The sequence below is a fragment of the Thermobia domestica genome, chromosome 10, assembly GCF_964235325.1.
Source record: "Thermobia domestica chromosome 10, izTheDome1.hap1.1, whole genome shotgun sequence".
Lineage (NCBI taxonomy): Eukaryota > Metazoa > Arthropoda > Insecta > Zygentoma > Lepismatidae > Thermobia > Thermobia domestica.
Window position 1 is genome coordinate 268,468,064 of NC_137463.1, and position 27,426 is coordinate 268,495,489.

The window sequence follows — 27,426 nt, forward strand, 5'->3', positions numbered from 1 at the left end:
CTAGATTTCTCAACATAGTACAATTCTGTTGTACTAGATTTCTCAACATGGTACAATTCTGTTGTACTAGACTTCTCAATATGGTACAATTTTGTTGTACTAGATTTCTCAATATGGTACATTTCTGTTGTAGTATATAGATTTCTCACTATGGTACAATTATGTTAAGGTACAATTTTGTTGTACTAGATTTCTCAATATGGTACAATTCTGTTGTACTATATAGATTTCTCACTATGGTACAATTATGTTATGGTACAATTTTATTGTACTAGATTTCTCAGTATGGCACAATTCTGTTGTACTATATAAATTTCTCAATATGGTACAATTTTGTTGTACTAGATTTCTCAATATGGTACAATTCTGTTGTACTATATAGATTTCTCAATATGGTACAATTTTGTTGTACTAGATTTCTCAATATGGTACATTCCTGTTGTACTATATTTTTCAATATGGTACAATTCTGTTGTACTAGATTTCTCAATATAGTACAATTCTGTTGTACTAGATTTCTTAATGTGGTACAATTCTGTTGTACTCTATAGATTTCTCAATATGGTATAATTCTGTTGTACTAGATTTCTCAACATGGTACAATTCTGTTGTACTAGACTTCTCAATATGGTACAATTTTGTTGTACTAGATTTCTCAATATGGTACATTTCTGTTGTAGTATATAGATTTCTCACTATGGTACAATTATGTTATGGTACAATTTTATTGTACTAGATTTCTCAGTATGGTACAATTCTGTTGTACTATATAAATTTCTCAATAAGGTATAACTCTGTTGTACTAGATTTCTCAACATCGTACAATTTTGTTGTACTAGATTTCTCAACATGGTACAATTCTGTTGTACTAGACTTCTCAATATGGTACAATTTTGTTGTACTAGATTTCTCAATATGGTACATTTCTGTTGTAGCATATAAATTTCTCACTATGGTACAATTACGTTATGGTACAATTTTATTGTACTAGATTTCTCAGTATGGTACAATTCTGTTGTACTATATAAATTTCTCAATATGGTACAATTTTGTTGTACTAGATTTCTCAATATGGTACATTTCTGTTGTAGTATATAGATTTCTCACTGTGGTACAATTATGTTAAGGTACAATTTTGTTGTACCAGATTTCTCAATATGGTACAATTCTGTTGTACTATATAGATTTCTCACTATGGTACAATTATGTTATGGTACAATTTTATTGTACTAGATTTCTCAGTATGGTACAATTCTGTTGTACTCTAAAGATTTCTCAATATGGTATAATTCTGTTGTACTAGATTTCTCAACATGGTACAATTCTGTTGTACTAGATTTCTCAACATGGTACAATTCTGTTGTACTAGACTTCTCAATATGGTACAATTTTGTTGTACTAGATTTCTCAACATGGTACAATTCTGTTGTAGTATATAGATTTCTCACTATGGTACAATTATGTTATGGTACAATTTTATTGTACTAGATTTCTCAGTATGGTACAATTCTGTTGTACTATATAAATTTCTCAATATGGTACAATTTTGTTGTACTAGATTTCTCAATATGGTACATTTCTGTTGTAGTATATAGATTTCTCACTGTGGTACAATTATGTTAAGGTACAATTTTGTTGTAGTAGATTTCTCAATATGGTACAATTCTGTTGTACTATATACATTTCTCACTATGGTACAATTATGTTATGGTACAATTTTATTGTACTAGATTTCTCAGTATGGTACAATTCTGTTGTACTCTATAGATTTCTCAATATGGTATAATTCTGTTGTACTAGATTTCTCAACATGGTACAATTCTGTTGTACTAGATTTCTCAACATGGTACAATTCTGTTGTACTAGACTTCTCAATATGGTACAATTTTGTTGTACTAGATTTCTCAATATGGTACAATTCTGTTGTACTATATAGATTTCTCACTATGGTACAATTATGTTATGGTACAATTTTATTGTACTAGATTTCTCAGTATGGTACAATTCTGTTGTACTATATAAATTTCTCAATATGGTACAATTTTGTTGTACTAGATTTCTCAATATGGTACAATTCTGTTGTACTATATAGATTTCTCAATATGGTACAATTTTGTTGTACTAGATTTCTCAATATGGTACATTTCTGTTGTACTATATTTTTCAATATGGTACAATTCTGTTGTACTAGATTTCTCAATATAGTACAATTCTGTTGTACTAGATTTCTTAATGTGGTACAATTCTGTTGTACTCTATAGATTTCTCAATATGGTATAATTTTGTTGTACTAGATTTCTCAACATGGTACAATTCTGTTGTACTAGATTTCTCAACATGGTACAATTCTGTTGTACTAGACATCTCAATATGGTACAATTTTGTTGTACTAGATTTCTCAATATGGTATATTTCTGTTGTAGTATATAGATTTCTCACTATGGTACAATTATGTTATGGTACAATTTTATTGTACTAGATTTCTCAGTATTGTACAATTCTGTTGTACTATATAAATTTCTCAATATGGTATAATTCTGTTGTACTAGATTTCTCAACATCGTACAATTCTGTTGTACTAGATTGCTCAACATGGTACAATTCTGTTGTACTAGACTTCTCAATATGGTACAATTTTGTTGTACTAGATTTCTCAATATGGTACATTTCTGTTGTAGCATATAAATTTCTCACTATGGTACAATTATGTTATGGTACAATTTTATTGTACTAGATTTCTCAGTATGGTACAATTCTGTTGTACTATATAAATTTCTCAATATGGTACAATTTTGTTGTACTAGATTTCTCAATATGGTACAATTCTGTTGTACTATATAGATTTCTCAATATGATACAATTCTGTTGTACTATATAGATTTCTCAATATGGTACAATTTTGTTGTACTAGATTTCTCAATATGGTACAATTTTGTTGTACTATATAGATTTCTCAATATGATACAATTCTGTTGTACTATATAGATTTCTCAATATGGTGCAATTTTGTTGTACTAGATTTCTCAATATGGTACAATTCTGTTGTACTATATAGATTTCTCAATATGATACAATTCTGTTGTACTAGACTTCTCAATATGGTACAATTTTGTTGTACTAGATTTCTCAATATGGTACAATTCTGTTGTACTATATAGATTTCTCAATATGATACAATTCTGTTGTACTAGACTTCTCAATATGGTACAATTTTGTTGTACTAGATTTCTCAATATGGTACAATTCTGTTGTACTATATAGATTTCTCAATATGATACAATTCTGTTGTATTATATAGATTTTTCAATATGGTACAATTTTGTTGTACTAGATTTCTCAATATGGTACAATTTTGTTGTACTAGATTTCTCAATATGATACAATTCTGTTGTACTATATAGATTTCTCAATATGGTACAATTTTGTTGTACTAGATTTCTCAATATGGTACAATTCTGTTGTACTATATAGATTTCTCAATATGATACAATTCTGTTGTACTAGACTTCTCAATATGGTACAATTTTGTTGTACTAGATTTCTCAATATGGTACAATTCTGTTGTACTATATAGATTTCTCAATATGATACAATTCTGTTGTACTATATAGATTTCTCAATATGGTACAATTTTGTTGTACTAGATTTCTCAATAAGAACAACAGTGCTTTAAAATTAGATACAATAAAAACTATACGTGATATATATTTTTTACTTTATTAGGAGAAGCAATGAATAGCATTATGTTTTAAAGATAACATTGTTCAAAAGTTCTTCTCTGCTTTGCAGGTGGAATGGATTCTGAGGATCCAACTTCACGCATATTGCGCAATCCCAAATGGTAGGTTCAACGTTCCTTTTCAGTTCATGAATTGTTCGTGGCTTATTCCCATAGACCTAAGATTTGAGAAAAACCCATAAGAAATAGTCCAGGGGGAGAGATAACATGATCTGGGCGGCCAATTCACATCAGTATTTCTAGACAGAATGTGTCCGGGGAACTTTTCATGCAATAAGTCCAGATTCTGGCGAGCTGTGGGAAATTGCACCGTCTTGTTAAAAAGAAGAAAAACAATGTTTATATAACTATTTGCCACACAGTTGTCACAATTTGGTATCACTGTAAGAGGTTAATAATATTGTTGCAAAAGATTACAATTTATAGCAACGTTAGACTGGAGGAGAGGACGAATATATTTATTTTTAATTTGATTCATAGTTTGATTATAGGTTTTGCTACGCAGTCGTCAATATTATGTATGCGGACTGAGTTTCCTTCTTAAATGTAATACTTATTAAATACAAACAGTGTTTTATTATTTTTATAACATATAGATAAATTTATATTTGAAAACATTGTACAGAGTATTTCAAAAAGAATGATCTGACTTGAAAAGTTCATATGTATTGATAATAACATACTACAAAAATGGGATGAATACCAAAATACTAACAAAATCTTCAAGTTTGTGGTTATTCTATTACAAATGCTCCACGTGTCCACCACCAGCAGCACGAACAACACATAAACGATAGCTAAATTCCGCCATTTCATGGGAAGTGCAAGGCCGACTTTGACTCTTACCTTTGCACAACCATTCTGTCTCTTCATATTGGCGATACCAACGACGAATGTTTTTGGATGCAGGTGGGTCAGTGCCAAAATGCCGACGAAAACCACGCTGGACCGAAATCACTGACTCAGTCTTTGCAAATTCTAGCACACAAAACGTCTTCTGTTGAGCGGACGTCATCTTACTTCTCACTGACTGCAAACTGAGAAGACACATTGACTGACATCTAACGGCGATTTTTCTGAAACTGCAGGCCACGTCCATTCAAACAACACTCATTTACTTTCTGGCACATCCCATGTTCCGTCATTATTACCGTCCAAAATCAGGTCATTCTTTATGAAACACGATGTATATCTGTTTTGAGATCTTTTGATCTTGAATAGAGAAGATAATTTGGCAGTGTCGTGAATTTACTTAGCCAACAATCAGCGAGTCAGTCAGTGTTTCTTTTAAACTTTTGGAAAACCATTTAGAAGGAAACTTCAAACATTCGACATATTGGACGTAAATGCATTTGTGTCTGTTTGTTCTACAATAAAATTCATACAAGTTCCTCTATTCTTAATTGAAACATGTTTTGACTTTATATGTGTAATTTTATACAGATATAAATAAAGAAAACCATACACACAACGGAAAGACAACACACAACTATTCTAAAAAAATATATTATATGACGGTGTATACTCACTAATCGCAAAACGCTTCTCTCTGATAAAGATATCTATACAGTGCCGAAACCTTTACATAACTATAATCAACGGACTTAAAATGTTCGTTACTGAATTCTCTATGTCTGTGTGTGTGTGTCTGTTATTTGAGAAATTTCAATTTTGAACCATGTATTTGATAGAGCATCAAAAACTATCTGAAAGAAGTGATGAAATTTTAGGGGGTCACTATTACCGTTCCCGTGATATTGGCCAAAAAAGTTGCGATTTCGGTAGATTTAAGGAGCCATATCTCAGAAATCGTAAGTCATAGAAAGATCACATTGCTGTTGATCAATACCAATATTGATTCAATAAATATTACGTCATTAGTTATTGATTCAATAATTATTGCGTCATTAGTTATATCAACTTAAACTTTTAAATAATTTGAATAACATTACATAATTTTTCACATTTTTTTCATTTAATTAATTGCCCACAACTTGTATTATATTTTTTCTAATAATTTTATTACAATTATAATTTATAACTATTAATATAATTATCTATATTGTGTTATCTATTGAATTTAATCAAATAAATTTAATATACAATTTCATGCAAATTTCAAAAGTAAATCCTTTTTAAGTTCGTTCTGGCAATCGTCTTTGAGCATTCTCAACTGATTTTTATATTAATTTTGTGTTGAATTATTAGTGTTTTTAATTTATACAGTAGGAAGTCGAAAATCCGAACTAATTGGGATCATACATAGTTCGGATTTTCAGATTGTTCGGATTTTGGAAAATGACCAAGAAAATGCCATTTAGGCTTAACTATACTGTACGTTATGCTCTTTTATCGATACAGTAGTTATACAGTACATACAATAACTACAATACTGTTCGTAAGGCTACTTACATTTAATGTTTCTGAAGAACCTGCTTCTATACTAAAATACACTGTTCTTATAACTCACACTTAAAAATAAACTAAAAATATGTATGACAAACAATTACATATGAATGAGCTTTTGTAAAAACACAGACTTCACACAACGCCGACGGACAACCCTATTGTTTGTTTATCGTTAGCGCTAAGACAAAATGTGAAAAGCTTCTTGGGGTGGCGTTTGGATTTTTGACGTTCGGATTATTGACGTCCTACCATATTTGTAAAATTTCCTATTGTTATGAAACATTGAATGTGTTTTTTTATAAAACTAACAAATCATCCTATTTTTTGAGGTAAACTGTTCAAGAAGAGGAAGAAGAAGGCGAAATTAACCTCATTTTGGAAGCTTGCTCATAAAGAAATGTTCACTTAATTCATTACTGTATCATTTATATATGGGATTGAAAAGGTAATCATATACAAACATATATAAAATATGAAATAAATCACATATAAATGAAATTAAATATAAGGCGTATAAAAATATTTAGGAAAGAGAAAATGAATTCAAAAAGCTACTGAACATTTAGGAAACACCTTTTAAATTGAGTTCTACGTGTACGGCAGCGCTATTGTAAATGTAACATGGAATGGAAAGTGGCAAATAAGAGATTATAGCGTGTTTGAAATTTGGTTCCTCGTTCCTCCAACATATTTTAACATACTTTCATTAGAATATAATATAATGAAGTATTCAGTATTATAAACCTTATTAAAGGATGCACACATCCGCAATATTAAAGAATATAATATGAATAAAATAAAGAGTTTGTGTCCGTGTGCAGCCTGGGGACCAGACGAGTGGACCGAGAGTTACCAAATTTTGGTTATGGGTACCTTGGTCCAGGCCCCAGACCAAGACGAATCTTTTTTTTTTAAATTTGAACCAGGAGGTCTCAGGGAGGGGCGTTTACCGAGACATGTAAAATAGAAAATGACCGATATTAGTGTCGAATTCATAGTTTTCGCGGACGCTGAGATCAATGGTCACACTTCCATTAACGATGACTTTCAAATTCAGCTACCATTGTATGCGGGCGGGGGGTCACCTGCGGGGGAAGGGTTAACGAGACATGTAAAATAATCCAAAATCACTGATATTAGTGTCAAATCCATAGTTTTCGCGGTGAAATGAATGATGATACTCTCAAGGCGTTGACTTCCAAATACAGCCTCATCGGCTGGGAACCAGGGAGTCTCAGGGGATGTTTACCGGGATATGTAAAAGTAGTAGAAATTGACCGATATTTTTTCTTTCATTGTTCAGTTTGTTTACATAGATATTTTATTTGACCCATGCGAAGAATTGGTATTTCAGGTAGTTAATATAATATAGGGTTCGGCAAGAAGGTATGGTGTTGTTTGGAAGACTATCATACACTTACTTTTGAACGAATTTCAAAATTTATTGTTATTATACATTAATGTCACATTGCTATTTGAGACAACATTTTGAAACATAAAAAGAAAAAAAAGGGTACTCAGTTGTGAAAAATCACATCACTTAGGTGGCGTCCATTTGTGTCCAGGCATTCTTGTAGATGACTGGTAAAATTTGCAACGATATAATTTACATTTACTTGATTGTTTATACTTTTTATTCATGTATATCGGGCTTAAACATAAAGGAAAAGAAAAAAGAAGAGGGAATAATTTATAATGTTTCACTAATTAATGTTCATTTTGTGAATTTATATCTCAAGTTTGTATTATTCTTTTTGTTCTTGCAATAACGATTCACTTTTGTTTATGGTTACTTAACAATTAGATCAAGAAGAGTTGTTTATTGAATGTAGTGTACTCGATATTGAATCTTGGAAAAAGTAAGTGTAAAGAAACGTATGTTTATTTATTTATTTATTTATTTAGAAAACAACACAACAGGCTTAATGCCTAATTATAGTGTCGTATAATACATACATATACATATATACTTTTACCCGTACAATTAATCAATGCACTTCGAGTGTCAGGTACTCGGTAATCTTGTTTCTAAATACATATTCTGACATACTGAATATATCTAATACATCAGTTTTATGACTTAATTCATTGTAGGAGTCACACATTCTCCACAGCGGAGATTTACTGAGAATATTTGTTCGTGCCCTTTCACAGAAAAATATACCAGTATTCCCTGGTCTTGCTCTGCCTGTTGGAACGCTCAGATATATTTTCGTGAGTAGCTCTGGACAGTCAATTTTATTATTTAATACTTTATATAAAAATAGTAAATCAAACATCTTTCGTCGATTCGTCAACGTTAGGAAATTCAAACTCCTTACTAAGTCCACGTAGGGAATCTGTTTGGGATAGAAAGCTGTTTTCTTGTACGTAAGCATTTTTAGAAACTTAAATTGCATGTTTTCTATCGCTTGTAAGTATTCATTTACATTCGGTGTCCAAATAACGCACGCATATTCTAATCGGGACCTTACGTACAAATTATAAAGTTTAATGAATGTTGACTCGTTTCTAAACTCTTTACCCATTCTATAGATAAAACCGAGGTTTCTGAATGCAGCGTTAGAGATTGCATCAATGTGATGAGAGAAGGTCAATTTTGAATCAAAAATTACTCCTAAATCTTTAACTGAATTTGGTTTACACAAAGATATGCCATTAATTATATACAGATGATTGATGGGATTTTCTTTCCTTGAGAACGATAAAGACTTGCATTTAGAGATATTCAATGAAAGTTTGTTTTTGGCACACCATTGCCCAACACTCTATAAATCCTGCTCGAGTTGTGTGCAGTCATCTATTGTGCTTATTTTAGAATATAATTTGAGATCATCGGCAAACAACAGAAAGTGAGAGTTTTTAACATAGGTTGAAATATCATTAATTACAAGAAGAAATAATAGCGGACCTAAATGGGATCCTTGAGGAACACCTGATAATGTGGTAAATTTCGTGGTAATATATCCCTTGTAAGAGACAGCTTGCTCTCGATTGCACAAGTAGGAAGCGAAGTACTCTAATGCTCGTTTAGAAAAATTGAAAGATACCAATTTCTGTAGTAGCACGTCATGGTCAACTCTGTCGAAAGCCTTACTGAAATCCGTATAAATGACGTCCACTTGACCGCCTTTGTCTAACTCTCTTGCTATGTAATCCGTTATTATTGCTAGATTGGTTGTTGTGGATTTATTCCTTAAAAATCCGTGTTGATGTTCAGATACGACAGGCTTTACATGGTTTAAAATTCTGTTGTATAATATGGTTTCAAGAACTTTGGCAAAGGGAGGTAGGATGGCTACGGGTCTGAAGTTCTCTATCTCATTCCTGTTTCCAGATTTAGGAATAGGGCAAATGAGACCTTCTTTCCATTTATTCGGAAATATATTGGTTTTAATGGACATATTAAAAATAATGTGGAGTGGATGCTTGAATATATCTAAACAGCCCTTCACCACATACGGTGGAATGTCATCTATACTACAAGATGTTTTGGGTTTCAGCGCTTTAATAGCCTGCTCAATTTCTTCTAATTCTATTTCCTTTATATGAAAGGTGTCTAATATACTACATTCCGAATTATTTGTTATTAGATAATCTGTGTCGTATTTAGCGGGTACACTACTATATACCGACTGAAAATAATGCGCGAATGCCTGGGAAATTTCTTTGTTATGTTTTAACTCGTTACCATTATATGTTAGAGAACCTGACGAAAGATGCTTGGTTTTACTTTTAATAAAATACCAGAACTGCCGTGGGTCTTTTTCTACAGTAAATTCAGAATGTGAAATAAATGCCTTGTACGCTCTCGAAATTTCTGATTTAATTTCTTTACGTAGTTCCAGGAACTGTTCCCGATGGTATGCGATATTATTTAGCCCCTCTTTCCACTTTTTACGATGGTAAGATTTCCGTTTGATTTTTTTGATTATATCATAGGTAAACCAGCACGGATAACTGGCATTGACGTGCTTTTTAGCAGGGACGCATCGGCTGAATACGTTATAAATCATTTCGTAGAATTTTGAAACAGTACAATTAACATCATCATTTTGAGAAAGGCAATCCCAAGATAAGTTTGACAATTCTATATATAATTTTGTGAAATCAGCCCTTTTAAAGTTGTAACCAGTTACTTTAGGAACTTGCTTTAATTTAGTAATATGATTAAGCGTTAAAGACACTAGGATTGCTGGGTGATGTCTATCCTCTCGAACAAGTGGATACTCTTTAGAAACAACTACACCTTTGATATTAGAAAGTACTAGGTCTAATGTGCGGCCATTTCAAGTATGTGAGTTCAAATAATCTATTTAAAACTAATATATGAAATTTTGATCACTTTGGCATGTATTTTCTTTGCATTTATTGCTTAAGCAATTTTTAAAACGATAAAATGGCAAAATAACGAACTCGGTGAACTGGTTAACGTTATAAATTGTCCATACACCTTCTAAACATGGGACACAAAACTCTTTGAATTTCTCACGTTATGGTATCGGAAGGAGTTTCTAGAATACATAGTTTGTCTATGTAAACTTTACTTCTTAGATATCCCCATAAAAAATAGTCACAAGATGACGATTTGTGAGGACTACAGAGCATCGTTGTGTGAGGACTACAGAATGTCCAGTGCCAATGAACGCGTTGTAAAGAAACACGCAATACGCTACACATCCAGACTAAACTGCTACTGAAATGGCATGTGGCAGCGAGTACATTCCATTATTCTAATTCAAATTCGACTCACTGCAGTGAGCAGTGAGCATGACAGTCTTTCCAAAACCACCATATCTTCCTGTCGGACACTGTATTTACTCCTCCCTGTCTCCCTGTCGGACACGTAACAGATTACAAATTTTCTTTATTATTATAATATTTTATTTAATCATCCTTGTGCGAGTTTCGCCATGTACAGTTGCGTTCAGAAAAACTTTGCTATCATCCACCTCTCTTTAAAATATAATATTTTCATAACCGTGGGTAGCGTAATTTATTATCTTGGATTTAAATAAATTCAATTCAGTTCAACTTAATTTCTCTTTATAATCATGTATATTGCACCAATTCATGAATAAGAATAACACTTGTCTAGTGAGAAGAAGAAAGATTTGTACATAATTGTAATAATACAGATACCCACATTTGTATTTTGAGTATCTAAACTAATTTTAGGACATCATAAGTATTACATACATACACACACACAAACACACACACACACACATATATATATATATATATATATATATATATATATATATATATATATATATATATATGCCATTTCAATGCTATTAATAGTATTCATTTCATATCTAGAAGTTCATTACATATCAATATATCCATTATATATCAGGAAATTTATTCATAGAATAAACTAAGTGCTCTAATAGATAGTTCTATGCCAACTCTTGAAGGTCTGTTTGTTTCGCATCAAAAGTTGAGGGAGTTTATTGCATAAGATAGAATCTATGTACCTTGGATTGTTTTCGTATTATGTTGTTCAATGTTGTTTACTTGGAATTTTATCCTTATGTCTGGTTTCGTATTTGAAGATAAATTTTAAACAGCCAAGGAAGTTATACATTTGTTTCATTCCTCAATGGTAGAGCGTTCACCTCTAGTACATGGGGTCCCGGGTTCAATCCCAGCTCGCGCCAAGTGAACTTTGTGGTGGACAAACACCGTGTATGTGAGTCTTCTCGGGGTTCTCCCGTTTCGTCTCACTTTCTTTATTCCATCATTTCATTCATTTCTTATCATCACCGTCTTCTTTAATCTAGCCGGCATAACCGTGGGACGTAAAACTTGTGGCTCAGTGGTAGAGCGTTCACCTCTGGTGCTTGAGGTCCTGGGTTCGATCCCAGCCTCCGCCAAGTGAACTTTGTGGTGGACAAACACCGTGTGCGTGGGTTTTTTCGGGGTTCTCCCGTTTCCTCCCACTTTCTCCATTCCACCATTTCATTCATTACTCATCATCACCGTCTCCTTTAGCCTAACCGGCATAACCGTGGGACGTAAAACTCAAAGATTTCATTTCCTTTAAAGATTTCATTTCATTTTTTCATTTGTTTCATCCATTTACGCTTAAGAAAAAAGCAGAGACTGTTTGAAAGAGAAATGATGGCCTTTTGGGCGTTAGAACTTTTTGAACAGGACTACCAGAGAAAGTCTCGATGTTTCGAGGGTTTATAAATATAAATTTCTAATTTTTACGATTACTTAGTCTCATTTGAAAAACATTGTAGTTCTGTAACAAAAACAAAATATGGGATAAAACAAGAACTGAATCAAATTACCTTGTTAAATGCTTCTCCGAACTGCTGTCACTCCATTGTACTTTGTTATATATTGATTGTACGATGCCTCTGATATATGCCTGAAACATGAAGAGTAAATTTATAAACAACAAGTTTCATTTGATATTCTGAAACTCCAACAGACTTCCAAATGCAGGGTTACAATCTTAAAACTGGAAGATAAATAATGGAAATAATAGTTCTGGTTTTAATAGAAGAAGAAGGATTGTGGTAGACCCTATTCTTGGGATTCTGAATTCAACTAGGAAACTACAGGGTTTTCATAAAGTATGGACGGATTTAATTCGCTTATACTTTACATAAAAATGCTCATATTGAAGTCAAATAAAGTGCAAACGGTAGCGGAAGGATTAAATTTTTACCTGTAATCTGCACCAGCTGAGTTCATTCACCGCCACACCTCTAACTGGGCGCCACTAGGAATCGACTTCTGTGGGCTGTTGATGATGCTTTCCCTTACCCTGCTCACTGTTGCAGGCGATGTTGGCGGCCTCCCACTTCGAGGACGGTCCAGGACGCTTCCTGTCTCCAAGAACTTAGCATGACACTTTCGTATTGCACTCTCAGTCGGTGCCGGCTTTTTGAACTCTTTGGTGAACTTTCGACACACCAGAATTGGTGATTTTAGCTCTGCGTACCACAGAACACATTGCGCTTTCTCTTTCACCGACGCTATCTTTGATACGGTAACAGTGTTGCCAACTAAAAATTTAATCCTTCTCTACCGTTTGCACTTTATTTGATTTCATTATGAGCATTTTTATGAAAATTATAAGCAAATTAAATCCGCTCATACTTTATGAAAACCCTGTATTTCTTACTTTTCTTCTCAATGGTGTTCCAATATTGAAATCGAAACTTTTACTTCGGTTACAATAAAGGAATAAGTGTGGAGACTGAACTTACTTTTGAGATGCTGAATCGTGGCGTGAAATATATAATTTAAAAGAAAAAAAAAATGAAACTGTGAAATGTATATTTTGGTAGTTAGCTCTTGAACTTCAGTTCTACAGAGTATTTATCACAATATTGCGAGCGGTGATTAGATTCAATGAGAAAAAGCGGAAAGGCTATTACTCACCACATTTTTTGCAGTGAGTAATAGCCTTTCCGATTTTTCTCATTCAGTTCTATTTATTTTAGTTCTGTAGATTGTATTTATTTCATTTTAATTTTTGATTACTTTGAACGTAATGAAGCTTCATAACAGAAGAGTTGCAGTGGTATTTACTCTTCGATAAGCTGATTTAGCCTATATGTAGAATTTCTTAGAGCTTTGTTAGACGCCATGAAACAATGTTCGTAGATTTATGTTAACATTCTTTTGTGATTGTTTTACAAAGCTCCAATGAATTCCTAAACTATTGTGACAACTCGGTATTAAAAATAAAAAAATATATTTCCTTATATGAAGGAATTTACAAATACATTAATTATAATTATTTGTATCCTTTGACCATTTCCTTTCACTTTTCATCCCAACTGTGGCTAATGATTTATATAGTTAGTCAACTTACACAGTCACATGACCTTTGTAATGTATGAGTGGAAACAAGCGAAATGTTAACTGTGCCTGACAAAATGACATGTCTACGGTTCTCGAAACTAGCTCAAGAGGTTTTCAAGGAAATGGTTAAGTTTCGCTTATTCATCTCTAACTAAGCACTAATTGCAGCAAACATTACTTTGGTGCATCGAAAATAGCATACTTTACACCTCATTTTAATTGGATTCGACTACGCTTTCGCAATATACAACTTACACCTTCATATCAAATGCATATTTCTTTTAAAATTTCCACTTATTTACTTTTCCTGCAACATTGCAGACAGCATCTCGCAAATATGTACTACACCGATGTTTCTCAGACGTTTATAATTATGTATGAGTACCGATATTGTTAAATCACGCTTAGGAATTCTATCTTTCTACATATAGATTTCTGTAATTCCTGAATTTTCTTTAAATTTCCAAGCTTTCGACTCGCCCTGGAGTCCTGGTCACGGAGGTTAAAACCAGGAACAAAAAAAATTGAAACATCAAGGAATAAAAATGGAACGGACTTACCAAGGGAAGAGCTATGTTATACAGAAACACATTGTCAAGTACGTCGGTAATCTTCGAATGGAGTTGATGCAAACTGCAATATGGTGGAGCTCCAACAAGAAACAAAAAAGCACAGAAATTGACTTTACCATATTGAAGTTTACAACTCCATTCGAAGATTACCGATGTATTTGACAACGTGTTTCTGTACAACAAGCCCTTTCCTTGGTAAGTCTGTTCCATTCTATTCCTTGATGTTTCAATTCTTTTTCTTCCTGTTTTTAACCTCCGTGACCAAGACTCCAGGGTCAAGTCGAAAGCTTGGAAATTAAAAAAAAAAAAAAAAAAATCAGGAATTACAGAAATCTGTAACTAGAATTACATGTATAAGTAAATGAAAATAAAATAATACCGGTATTGAGTTTTCAGCACTAATTACAAAGGTAACCAAGCAAGTTATGTTGCTTTTTCAATCATCACCTTCGAACATCAATATGACACCTAAGACGTACCTGGAAGATCTAAAATAGTCCCCATCAGCATCGACGACCTTCTGCCAATGTTCTGGAAGGCCATGGATTCCATCGCGGTAGAACTTAGTGGGCCGTGAAGCGAAGAAGGTATCAAGTGCATTTTGCACCTCTACTACGGATTTAAACTGGCGTGCTCTAAGGTGATTGTTCAAGAAATGGAACAGGTGATAATCAGACGGTACAATGTTCGGGAAGTATGGTGGATGCAATTGTGTTTCCCAGCAAGGCGTAGAATGGTGTCCTGGGTAATCCTAGCCATATGGTGCTTACCGTTGTCCTGTAACAGAAGTACCCCCTAACGATTCAGAAGTGTTGGCTCCAGAGTTTTGAGTATTTCTTGAACACGGCTCAACTGCTAACAGTACTGACCAGCTGGTAGCAGTTCCCAATGCACGATGTCGCGAGCAATCCACCAAATACACAGGACGATCTTCTCCTGGTGCAGAGCTGGTTTCGGCTGTTTTGGAACCGGTTCATGGGATTCTAACCAATGATGACGTCGCCGTGGAGCTTCGTACAGGGCCCACCTGTCATCACCTGTCCAGAAATGGTTCCTTCCTCAGACGAGATGGCAAAGAAACACAGGTGTCTGCTCTCGTTGCTTTCTGGCCCGGAGTCAAACCATGTGGGACCCATCGACCCAACTTGTAGTGCTTCCCAAGTTGATGGAGGTGGTGCCGAATTGTAGTCCAGTTCCTCACATGTCTGGCCACTGTTCGCTTCAATTGCTGTCTGAAGATCTTCATTTTATACATGTGTTGGATTTCCTCACGTGGTGTGTCTTCGAGTGTTTCATCACCGTCCTTAAACTTGTTAAACCAACGCTGCACTGTCCACGTAGTCACGACACCCTCACCAAAGGCCTGGCATATCTTCCGCTCCGCTGCAGCGGCATTTGACTCAGTTTGAACTCGTACAGCATACACGCCCTTATGACGCCATGTGGAGGTTCCATGTTCACTCTGTCCTTACACAAGTTAACGGTGTGACTGAACTGTCACAATCAGTATGTTGGATATATCCACAGCAACAACTGACCTTTGTCTTATCTCCATTCGCATTCAATTCACGGTGTGAGGGTCAATACAAAAACGACAGAACTTTCTTGGTTACCTTTTATTTGTATAAGAAATGCCTTAAGTAATTAATGCTGTAAACACAAAACTGTATAAACATATTTTCGGCTGGTGCAGTGTAAACTAAACTTACTTCCATGACTAAATTGTATGTCTAAGTAATTTTATAGGGAAACCTTACCTTTACTGAGTCAGCTTGTGACAAATGAGTACCGAGGCTTTTGAGTGTCCCAGCCACTGTTTCCCACGGAACATACTCATCTTCTTTCTCCAAATATTCCAGCATGTCTAAAGCAATTTGATAATCGATGAGGCCAGCATCAGCAAGGCTGAAAGCGTCATTCAGAATGCTTGCTCTGTCCGTAGGTTCAAGATTCTGAAGAAATAGAACAGTCAAAACAAAGTGTTTACTTTTTCAAGATTAAAAAAAAAGAGAGAGAGAAAAAGCAAAAAGAAAAGAAACCCTATTGTAGAGTTGTTTCTTTTCTTCAGTATCATTACTAATTATACTGGGTGAGCTAAAATCCAGGTTACATAGAGATGTTTCGTTTTCGAGTTTCAGATTACTGTGTAGAGTGAGTGCTTGAGTAAGTGAAGGAAGACGCTAAAGTAATGAAGAGAGGAGGTAATTGCCAGGGATGGACCAAGGGCCAGGCAACCCGGGCGCCGGTCAAGGGCGCGCCAAACCGAGCCTCAAAAAAGTAAATTTTATAACGTCTTTTCTATGACTTTCTTGGTTTATATTCTTCTAAAATAGTGTCAATTACATTATCTTTTTCCATTCCACTATGAAAGAAGAGAGTTTCATAGCACTAGGGAAGGCTGTATCGACAAACGGAGACATGGCATGTAGAAGAAAGAGTGGAAGAGGAGTTGTTATTGTTGATAGTGGACCATATTCTTTGTAAACTTTTCCTAGGCAATGAATGAATATTATTGGATTTTATATATGTTACTCTTTTGAAGTGGTAGGGGAGGGGGGAACAGTATATAACACACTTACTTCTGATTTTTTTAGAAACGACACAGCCGCGCCAAACTGTCGGCTTTTGTTCAAAGTAGTGTCTAGGATATATTATTGTTTCGCCATGTTCAGTTCTTACCAAATCATTCATTTCGACAGTTTGTGAAATCGAATATAGACCCTACCACTCTGCAACAACATAGGAAAGAGTTAGAAACAGCACTACAAAAAAAGAAAAAAAATCAGCTACTACCTTTGAATTCTTCTTCTTGCTACGTAAAACACGTTCAACATATGTGGAATGTATTTATTGGTATTTCACGTTATTAGAATAGATTGTAACATAGCCGAATATATGGTAGAACGACTCCTAATGTTACTGATATAACAAAACAATTTACGATATAGCAGTAATCATGCCAACATTAGTAGTATTCGATAAATGCAGTTCGATATTGTTTTTGTTTATACATATCGGTACATAAATAATTATAATAAAAATTACAATGTAACTGATATCCTATGTATATTTTTACGTACTAAATATACCTACGTGATTTAACCAGTTAAGATTCAGAATACCGGCATCTGAAGAAATGCATTGTGCAACGGGAATAAATAATATAAGAGACGCAATGGCAAAAGTTCTGGACAACTGAAATCATTGCTTACAGCATAACATGCATTTGATGTTGAAAGTATACACATTGAAATTCCTATGTGACCTTACATTTTATTCACTCTGTATGTTATTTAGGTTCTGTGATCAGAAATGCTGCTAAGCTACTCGTGGTGCTTCGATCTAGCACGTCAGATAAGAGAAAATAAGTTTTTGTAGAGCGTAAGATTAATTTTACTGAACTTAATATAAATATTAGTGGTTAAATAATTTGTCGAATATACATTAAGTTTACTAAATGAAACAAGTACTGCGAGATGCTGGTAAGATGAATATGTACCAGATGTATAAGCTTAAATCCGCTGTTTGCTCATACTGTTGATGGCATTCGTGAGCGTATGAAGTTACCATTGGCACGCCAGACCTGTTGTTTGTATGAGTTGGACATCTAGCAACATGAATCAATGCACATCGTCAGCAAGTGCAGACAACAACACAGTGTTCCCTTCGTAAGCATGTCTAGTTTTGTGCCCGACAAAGAGCATATCGTCGTCGGCAATTCAAAACCTGCTATGTGCATTTTGCAGGAGAAGCGAAAAACAGTATCCTGGTTAGATTTTTCGCTTTATAAAAGTGATATTATAAGTAATATTTGATGCTGCACGTAACTTGATACCTTCTCAAGTAACTTGAGAAGATATCAAGTTACGTGCAGCATCAAATATTACTTATAATATCACTTTTATAAAGCGAAAAATCTAACCAGGATACTGTTTTTCGCTTCTCCTGCAAAATGCACATAGCAGGTTTTGAATTGCCGACGACGATATGCGGAAAGCTCTGCTTTTCTGCTTCCGTTTGTAGAAATCGGCTGCCGAATCGCATTGAATGCTTGTGGAGGTCTATGGTGACTGTACTGTATCGGAAACAACGCGCCTAGATTGGTTTTGTCGGTTCAAAGACGGCAATTTTGACCTAAGCGACAAAAAGCGTGAAAATCGGCCCCGAAAGTTTGAGGACCATCAATTGCAGACTCTTTTGAACGAGGACGATACCCAATCGCAAAAAATGCTTGCCGAGCAATTGGGTGTTAGTCAAGCAGCCATTTCCATGCTATGAGAAAGGTTCAAAAGATCGGAAAATGGGTGACGCATGAATTGACCGATCGGCAGCTAGAGAGACGCCAAACCACATGCAAAATTTTGCTCGCCAGACAGGAAAGAAAGTTGTTCCTGCATCGGATTGTGAGGGGTGATGAAAAGTGGATATATTTTGGGAATCCTAAACGCAAGAAATCGTGGATTGATCTCGGCTAACACTCAACATCTTCCTCGAGACCAAATCGCTTCGAACGGAAGACGATCCTGTGTGTTTGGTGGGATCAGAAAGGTATTGTCTATTTTTGAGTTGTTGAAACCTGGTGAAACTGTCAATGCCCACAGCTACCACTAACAATTGATCAAACTGCATCGTGCTCTGTGTGAAAAAAGGCCGGTGTATCAACAAAGACATGACAAGCTGATTTTCCTCCACAACAAAAGCCTGATCGCACACGTCAACAGTAGTCCAAAACTACTTGGAGACACTCAACTGGGAGGTGCTACCAAATTCCGCTTATTTGCCAGACTTAGCCCCTTCCGACTATCACCTGTTTGCGTCGATGAGCCACGCCCTCGCTGAACAGCACTTCGATTCGTATACAGACGTCCGCAAATTGCTTGATAAGTGGTTTGCCTCGAAAGAAAGGGACTTTTTTTATGTGGAATCCACGAATTGCCCAAGAGGTGGGCAAAATCTGTAGCTAGCAAGAGCAACTACTTTGAATAAATTTCTTTTTGCTTTCTATGAACAAAACACGTGTTTTTCTGACTACAAAACAACGGATTTATGCTTATACACCTGGTATCACTCTTATATTCCTCCTATAGAAACGAACCTGTTTAAAAAATTCAATAAATATATTTTTTTGTTAGAATGTTGATAAATTGTTAACAAATTTGTTTATTTTGATTAAAAATTTCGGATTTAATTTTGTTCGAAACAAGATTTCGAAAATATGATTAAACATACCTATCAATTTTAATCTAAATGGGGCTAGATAGCATATCTAATTATATAATACCTATCATTCTTTTTTCCCGAATACACCTCGCAATTAGTCAAAATAAAACTTCTTACCTATTCACCATACACCGTAACAACGGGCATATTGTCAGTGTTACAACCTCATACATGTTACGTGTTGTAAACTACAAATGTTTCCATAATTTTGAAAACCATCCCTATATGGTATGTATGTGTGGTCAGAACAAGGAATACCAACACGGGTGTATATATATAAGTTAAAATGGAATAAAAATGAAGATACATGAAAGTTTTGAGAGCAGAAATATATTGTAATGTCCCACGTGGTGTTGTGTATGAACAACTCTTTACGCTAATGTTTATAAACACCACCACATGGTTTAGCAAGAGGATTCTACACACCAGATGGATCTACTATCACCTGCAGACGACGGACTTCTGGCTCCTCTCACGGAGCAGACGAGGACAACGGAGCAGCAGCGCCACCGCCACCCGAGGACCCCTATAAATTTGGTGGACGACAGCAAATAGGTACCAGTTTTCTGGTGTCCCTCCTACTGTTTAAACGGAACATTAGGAGTAACCTAATCCCAGGCCTCTAGTCTGCTACGGGACTCTTGGTCTATCCTTTCTCCTAGCTTAGCCTGCTACGGGGCTCTGTCTGGGAACCCCAGCTCAGCCGTTTAGCCTGCTACGGGGCTCTGTGGTCACATAACCATCCCTCTGCTTGCCACGGAGCATTGGGTCCGTAACTCCACTCTGCTTAGCCTGCTACGGGGCTCTGTGGAGATCCTGTCTGCGACCTTACGGTCAAAGACTACCTGTAACTAACCTTGCAAACTTAGAGAAATTATCTGTATAGTATTTTTGTAAAATACTGTTTTATAATAAAAGCTGGTAGTGGGGGCCGATTCCGGACGCTCTTTTTATTAACGCTCTACCTACAACCTATATGGGACAGAGTTTTACAATATATATATATATATATATATATATATATATATATATATATATATATATATAGATAGATAGATAGGTATAGATATACTGCAATAATTAACTATACACTTACGACATATTAAGAGTTAATCGTCAGGGCTTAGAGAAAAGAAGAAAAGAAAACAAAAGAATATTCCTGTTTCCATCATGAGCGACCGTTACAATTGATCAGACATTATTTCTTCATATGCACTACTATCTCATAATCTTGCAAACTTTACTAAATAACCAAATAATTATTAACTTTCTGGCCTTGGAAAGAAGAAAAGTAATTTATTAGACTCTCTTTAATAACTACCTGCCTCAGTTGATCTTTGTGTCGAAGCCAGTCAAATAAGAGAAATGTACAAGCATATTAAGAAGACTACCCAATAACAACTCTTTGATCATATAGATACGGAGAAATTGACATTTGCTATAAGGCTTTAGTATTGTAACCTATATGCAACTCTTAGTTGTCAAGCAAAAATTAGGATGTGATAAGTGGACTTCTTGAAGGAACATTCACACTTAATACTGTTCATTCTAGCTTTGAAACTTCGTATATCTTAAAAAGAAAATCTGACCAAAGGAAACATTTAATAATCTGCGTCAAAGCTTCAGGGGTATACAGGGTGGACATAAAGTCTCTCCCTGATAACAAACATTAATAACAAGAAAACTAAGAAAGATAGAAGCATGTGCTTTGAGACAAATAATAGGAAAACTCTAACCACCTTATGCAGAGTCGTTTTAATGTTTGATTAGTGATATACTAAAGGCCTAACTACTCCATGAAACATATGTTAGTCGAACTCGTTAGTATGGCATTAATCACACTTCAGAACGACTCTGCATAAGGCCCTAAAAGTTTTTTAAAAAATCTGATTTAGAGAATTTCCAGATGTGCTTCGTTAGTTGCCCATGCGACGTCACATGCGAAACTTGCGCGTCGGGGACGGTCTTCTTATGTTAACGCATGAACAGTCTGCACCTTATATGCGTATATCTTCAAGCGTTTGTGTAAAAATTTTAACACAGTTGACTTCGGGATGTCCAGTTCACATGATGCGCAATGCAAGGATTTCCGTCGGCTTCGAGTTAAAGCAACACGATCAGCTTCCACAGTTCCTCACTAACACTCGGTCTACCGCTTCTATCACGAACTAAAACACTTCTGTTGCTATACCATTCCTTTATGATCTTAACATCTGGTGGCTGCTGTCCATACTCTCTCCTGAATGTTCATTGAACTATGACGATAGATTTTGTCATGATAACACACACTTCGCTTTCTTCTGTGCTAACGCCATTTTTAAACAAATGACTGTCGAGCTGCGGTCAGCTCTAGTAGATGGCAGCACAGGCTGTGGCAAAATCTTGAAGTATCATACAAGCGACGTTTTCAGACCACATGCTTCTAGCATTTTTTATTTTCTTGTTATTAATTTTGTTATCAGGGAGACTTTATGTCCACCCTGTATCAGACACTATGCATAACGAGTCTGATAAAGGGAATGATATGTTGCCGAAACTATAAAGATGGTATAATAATAATGTTTACTTTGGTCACATTTTATTTTCATTTAAGTTAATTATTCATAACTTGGATATATCTTACCCTTAAATTTTCCTTCAAAACATTTTGAAGGCTTATCCATCCATCTTGGTGATAATTTACGCGATAATAACCAATTTGTTTGCTGTTAAACTTTATCCATTCTACGTTAGAAATCGGTATTTCAACTGAAATAAAACACAACAAAAACACACATAATATGTCATGTTTGTAACAATACGTATACATATATAAATTAACAAAAGTTGTATGTTAGGTTTTCTGGATTTATTTTATTCAATAATATAAAGTCACAAAAATACACTTAAACAAAATCTAAATCTAAAATAAATACCGGTATATACTGTTATAACTCATTTCAAAAAATGAAATTTTGTCTAAGGGCCACAAATCGATCTCAAGACTCAAACTTTCATGACTTAAATAATATCAGCATATTACCTAATCCTACTCAGATCAATACGCATATACAAGTTGGGTTATTTATTTCAAAATATCCTTGCAACTTTTAAATTAATTGACAGCAATAAACGAAATTGTATATCATGCAAATATCAGTAGAAAGACATTATTTGACATACTCCGCAAGACCACTCATTTAACAATATTGTCAACCCAACATGAACTTCTGTTCTTCAAATGGTCGAAACCCCAGGACGATTGACCGTGTCAATATTTTTGGGCGAAAAATTTGGGCGATTTTGGATAGGAAGAATACACGTAATACAACTGTACAAAGAAACAGGTCTGTGCACTGAACCCCAGGGTATGGATTCGATGTATTTTATTATTACACAGAATCCAAATTTCCAAACCCCAGGACGATTGACTGTATCAATTTTGTTTTATGGGCGAAAAAGTGTGTCCTCCCTATCCAAAATCGCCCAAATTTTTCGACCAAAAATATTGACACGGCCAATCGTCCTAGAGTTCCAAAATTTGGATTCTGTGTAACAAAATACATCGAATCCATACCCTGAGGTCCGCTGCACAGACCTTCTGTTTCTTTGTACAGTTCTATTACGTGTATTCTTCCTATCCAAAATCGCTCAAATTTTTCGCCCAAAAATATTGACACGGTCAATCGTCCTAGGGTTTCGAAATTTGGATTCTGTGTAACAAAATACATCGAATTCATATCCTGGGGTCCACTGCACAGAACTTTTACTTGTGTGTGTGTGTGTGTGTGACTGTGTTATTAGTGAGTAATATCTAATTTTGCCTATCTAGCTATATTTGTATAGCTTTAGCTGTATGAAATCATATCCCTTTGAAATTGATATCAAAAACGTGAATGGAAGACTGAATTCAGTTCCATATTCTGCAATTTAGAGTCAATAATTTACTTTAAAATTCTCCTTTATAGATCTGTTAATTAATTTAATCATAAATAACTGACGAAGCAAATTTTACCATAGTGACATTAACTTGAACGAAACTGCCCATTAGTGTTGTGGCGTTATTCGATCTCTCTGAAGGGCAAGCCACTTATAACGGTATAGGGTTTCAATTAAGCCTTCGTGATCCTGGTAACGTTTCTGTCACTGGACGCAATGGAACTAGAGTCACTGGCTGGGTGGAAGAACACCTTTTTGAACAAGTACAAGCTAATAACTGGGAAGTTCATAGTTTGTATTAAATGTAACACTACAGTGTAACCCGGGATGTACTTGAACCTGAACCCACAAAATGGGGGTGATGTATATATTTCCTGAAAGTTTAGGTCAAGGTAAGATCAAAACCGGTTACCAAAATTGGGGAGGTCTCATGCATTCCGCTTGGAGGCAGCATTTTACTCATTGTTATTAAAATCTTTAAGCTTATCCATAAAGTCCGTTGCAACTCCAAAAAGTCTGAAATGGTGAAACAGATATGAAAACAGAAACACATGTCTTTCATCATTTCAAAAGTACAACGTATCAAAGTAAAATAAAATTCCCAGGGTCCCAGACGGGGTCCAACTCAAAATTTTTAAATGAAAAGGGGGATCAACTTGCATATCGTATGGAAGTTGGTGTTAAATGAAAGAAGATAAATCAAGTCTCGACTCTCTACGATAAGCCTGTGCAAAATATAGCGGTAGGTCAAAATATCAACACAATCTTCATTGCAATGTCTATGGCCACTCGTATGAATCTGAAACGTTGGGATAGGAGTAAAAATGAAAATACGAATATATTATTTCAATAGTATAATGATTCAAAATTTTAAAAAAAATGTTCCAGGGTCCCTCGCAGAGTCCGAGACGGGGTCCAATTCAAAATGTTGAAATCGGAAAGCGGTTCAACTTGAGCTTTCGCATGATGTGCTTATTTGCCCTCCTTGGCATTTGGAACTTTTGAGTTGGACCCCGTCTGGGATCCTGCGGGTGACCTTGAGACATTTCCTTTTTACTTTGATACATTCTAGTTTTTTCTTTTTGTTTTAATACCTATCCCACCGTTTCAGATTCACACGAGTGACCATAGACTTTGCAATGAAGATTGTATTGATATTTTGACCTACCGCTATATTTTGCACAGGCTTATCGTAGAGAGTCGAGACTTGATTTATCTTCTTTCATTTAACACCAACTTCCATACGATATGCAAGTTGATCCCCCTTTTCATTTAAAAATTTTGAGTTGGAACCCGTCTGGAACCCTGGGAATTTTATTTTACTTTGATACGTTGTACTTTTGAAATGATGAAAGACATTATTTTCTGTTTTCATATCTGTTTCACCATTTCAGACTTTTTGGAGTTGCAACGGACTTCATGGACACGCTTAACGATTTTAATAACAATGAGTAAAATGCTGCCTCCAAGCGGAATGCATGAGACCCCCCACTTTTGGTAACCGGTTTTGATCTTACCTTGACCTAAGTTTTCAGGAAATATATACAACACCCCCACCTTGTGGGTTCAGGTTCAAGTACATCCCTAGTAAGATATCTGTACATTGATCAAATATTTAACATACCAAATATGATTTTTAGGGAGCCTTAAAATATGTAGTAATAATATTAATACGAGTACGTTTATTAGAAGTATCCCTTATGAAAAAAACAGGCACATGTACAGGCGCATGTAACACAGGCCATTTATCCACCTGTGGGACAGGCACATGTGCAGGTGCCTGAAAATGACCCCAGTTTGAACGCCCTACACATGCATGTTGAGCAAACATGTACAGGGCATGAACAGGTATTACTGCACAGGTGTTTGTATGGTAGATACCCTAGTAGATCTACCATAAAAACGTATGTAAAGTGCCTGTCAGCGAAGAAGACGTGCAAGTACAGCCGCTGTACCAGTATAGAACATGTGATGTACATGTCATGTATAATGTCTGTAACATGCATGCTGAACACAAGTTATACGCGTGTATGATAAATAGCTTTTGCCTGGTACATGTGAAAAGTACTTACGAAACATGCATGTAATGTATGTATACATGTAAAAACCATACATGTGACATGCATGTTGCGGGTATGGAAAACATCTGCTGCTTGCATGTAACAGGTGGAGAACATGGAAAAACCATACATGTGAAATGCATGTTGCGGGTATGGAAAACATCTGCTGCTTGCATGTAACAGGTGGAGAACATGGAAAAATCATACATGTGAAATGCATGTTACAGGTGGAGAACATGGAAAAATCATACATGTGAAATGCATGTTACAGGTGGAGAATTTATAAAAATTGTACATGTGACAGGTACATGCCACATACATGTTACAGGTTTGGAAAGCCTCTGCTGCTTGCATGTAGCAGATGTAAAACATGTAAGAAACATGTGCTGTACATGTATTATACATGCGCGAAACAGGCCTGTTGCTTAGATGCTTCATTGCATGGAAATAGAATGTTAAGGTATGTAACATACATGTTACAGGTGCATGCCCCATGTATTGTACAAGTATATAAAACCTGTTGCCAGCAAGGAAACAGGTGAAGTACATGCGTTGTTACATGTACGAAACATGTTATGTACATGCATTGTCTCGGCATTATACAGGCATGCTATCAACACATGCACCGGAAGTGCACTTAACAAGCATTGTGTATATAGATTACATGCACGTTGTGTTAACTAAAGCAGATAAAATGATAGCCATGCATGTAAAAGTAGAAAAATAGATTTCTGAGAATTAATTTGCACAAGTACTGCATGTGATGTACACCCATGTCCAAAATTATTGTCGCATGTCTATAAATATGTTTTTGTAGAAATATAATTTTATAACGAATTCGCGCGGTATTTCTTATAATGTTAGTATGTGTATAATCAGCAGAGACACGTATGTGGCAAATTTAATGTCAAAAGAGCAGTAAATAAGAACAATAAAACGAAAATGAAACTTCTTTGTCCATTTAGCAATATTTTGTTTTACTCATTCTAATTTTCGTATGTATAATTCTTTTCCCATGTAATTTACCACAAATATACATTTCCCGATTATACACATAGTATCAGTATTAAAAGTACCCTGCAAAATCATTATCAAATTATATTCTTCCAAGAAGACAGTTACAGATATGCGACAATCATTTTGGACATGTGTACATGCAGGGTAACATATAATACTGAATAAGGAATAATTATGCAACAAATGACATTACGAAGAGTAATGGAACTAGCTTTTGAGGTCGAAACCTAGTTTACAAGTGTGCAAGGAGAAAAGAAAATATATACAAAGTTTTGGAACACGCATGTAAATTAGTTCTTACTTGTACTTCATGTACTTGCTAGTCTGTAATGTACAAAATCTGTTGAACATTTTCCTTTCCTCCTTGCACGCCTATAAATGAGTGAAAGTCAGTATTGTTACTTTTCGTAAGGTCATTTCTTAAATACTTATTCTTCGTCTATTATTTTTCTTCAAGTATATGTTACCCAGGATGTACATCCTATGCAACAGTGCTAATTAATTCTGATTTTTTCTACTTTTATATGCTTGAATACAGTTATTTTATCTACTTTAGTTATATGCCATGTGCATATAATCTATATACACAATGCTTGTTACGTGCACTTACAGCGTATATGTTGCTTACGACATGCCTGAATGGTACTAGGACAATGCA

At 35.0% G+C, this 27,426-nt stretch overlaps 1 protein-coding gene across 2 annotated transcripts in view; it reads right to left on the reverse strand.

Annotated features, from left to right (window-relative positions):
• The window catches only part of LOC145663210 (glutamyl aminopeptidase-like), a 133,571-nt gene that overhangs the window by 14,173 nt on the left and 91,972 nt on the right, over positions 1 to 27,426 (reverse strand). For both annotated transcript variants that reach the window (XM_081729564.1, XM_081729565.1), the window contains exons 9-11: positions 22,397 to 22,521; positions 16,311 to 16,505; positions 12,454 to 12,533 (exon numbers count right to left, since the gene is read on the reverse strand). In XM_081729564.1, coding sequence (XP_081585690.1) covers positions 12,454 to 12,533; positions 16,311 to 16,505; positions 22,397 to 22,521 — 400 coding nt within the window. The remainder of the gene's footprint in view (positions 1 to 12,453; positions 12,534 to 16,310; positions 16,506 to 22,396; positions 22,522 to 27,426) is intronic.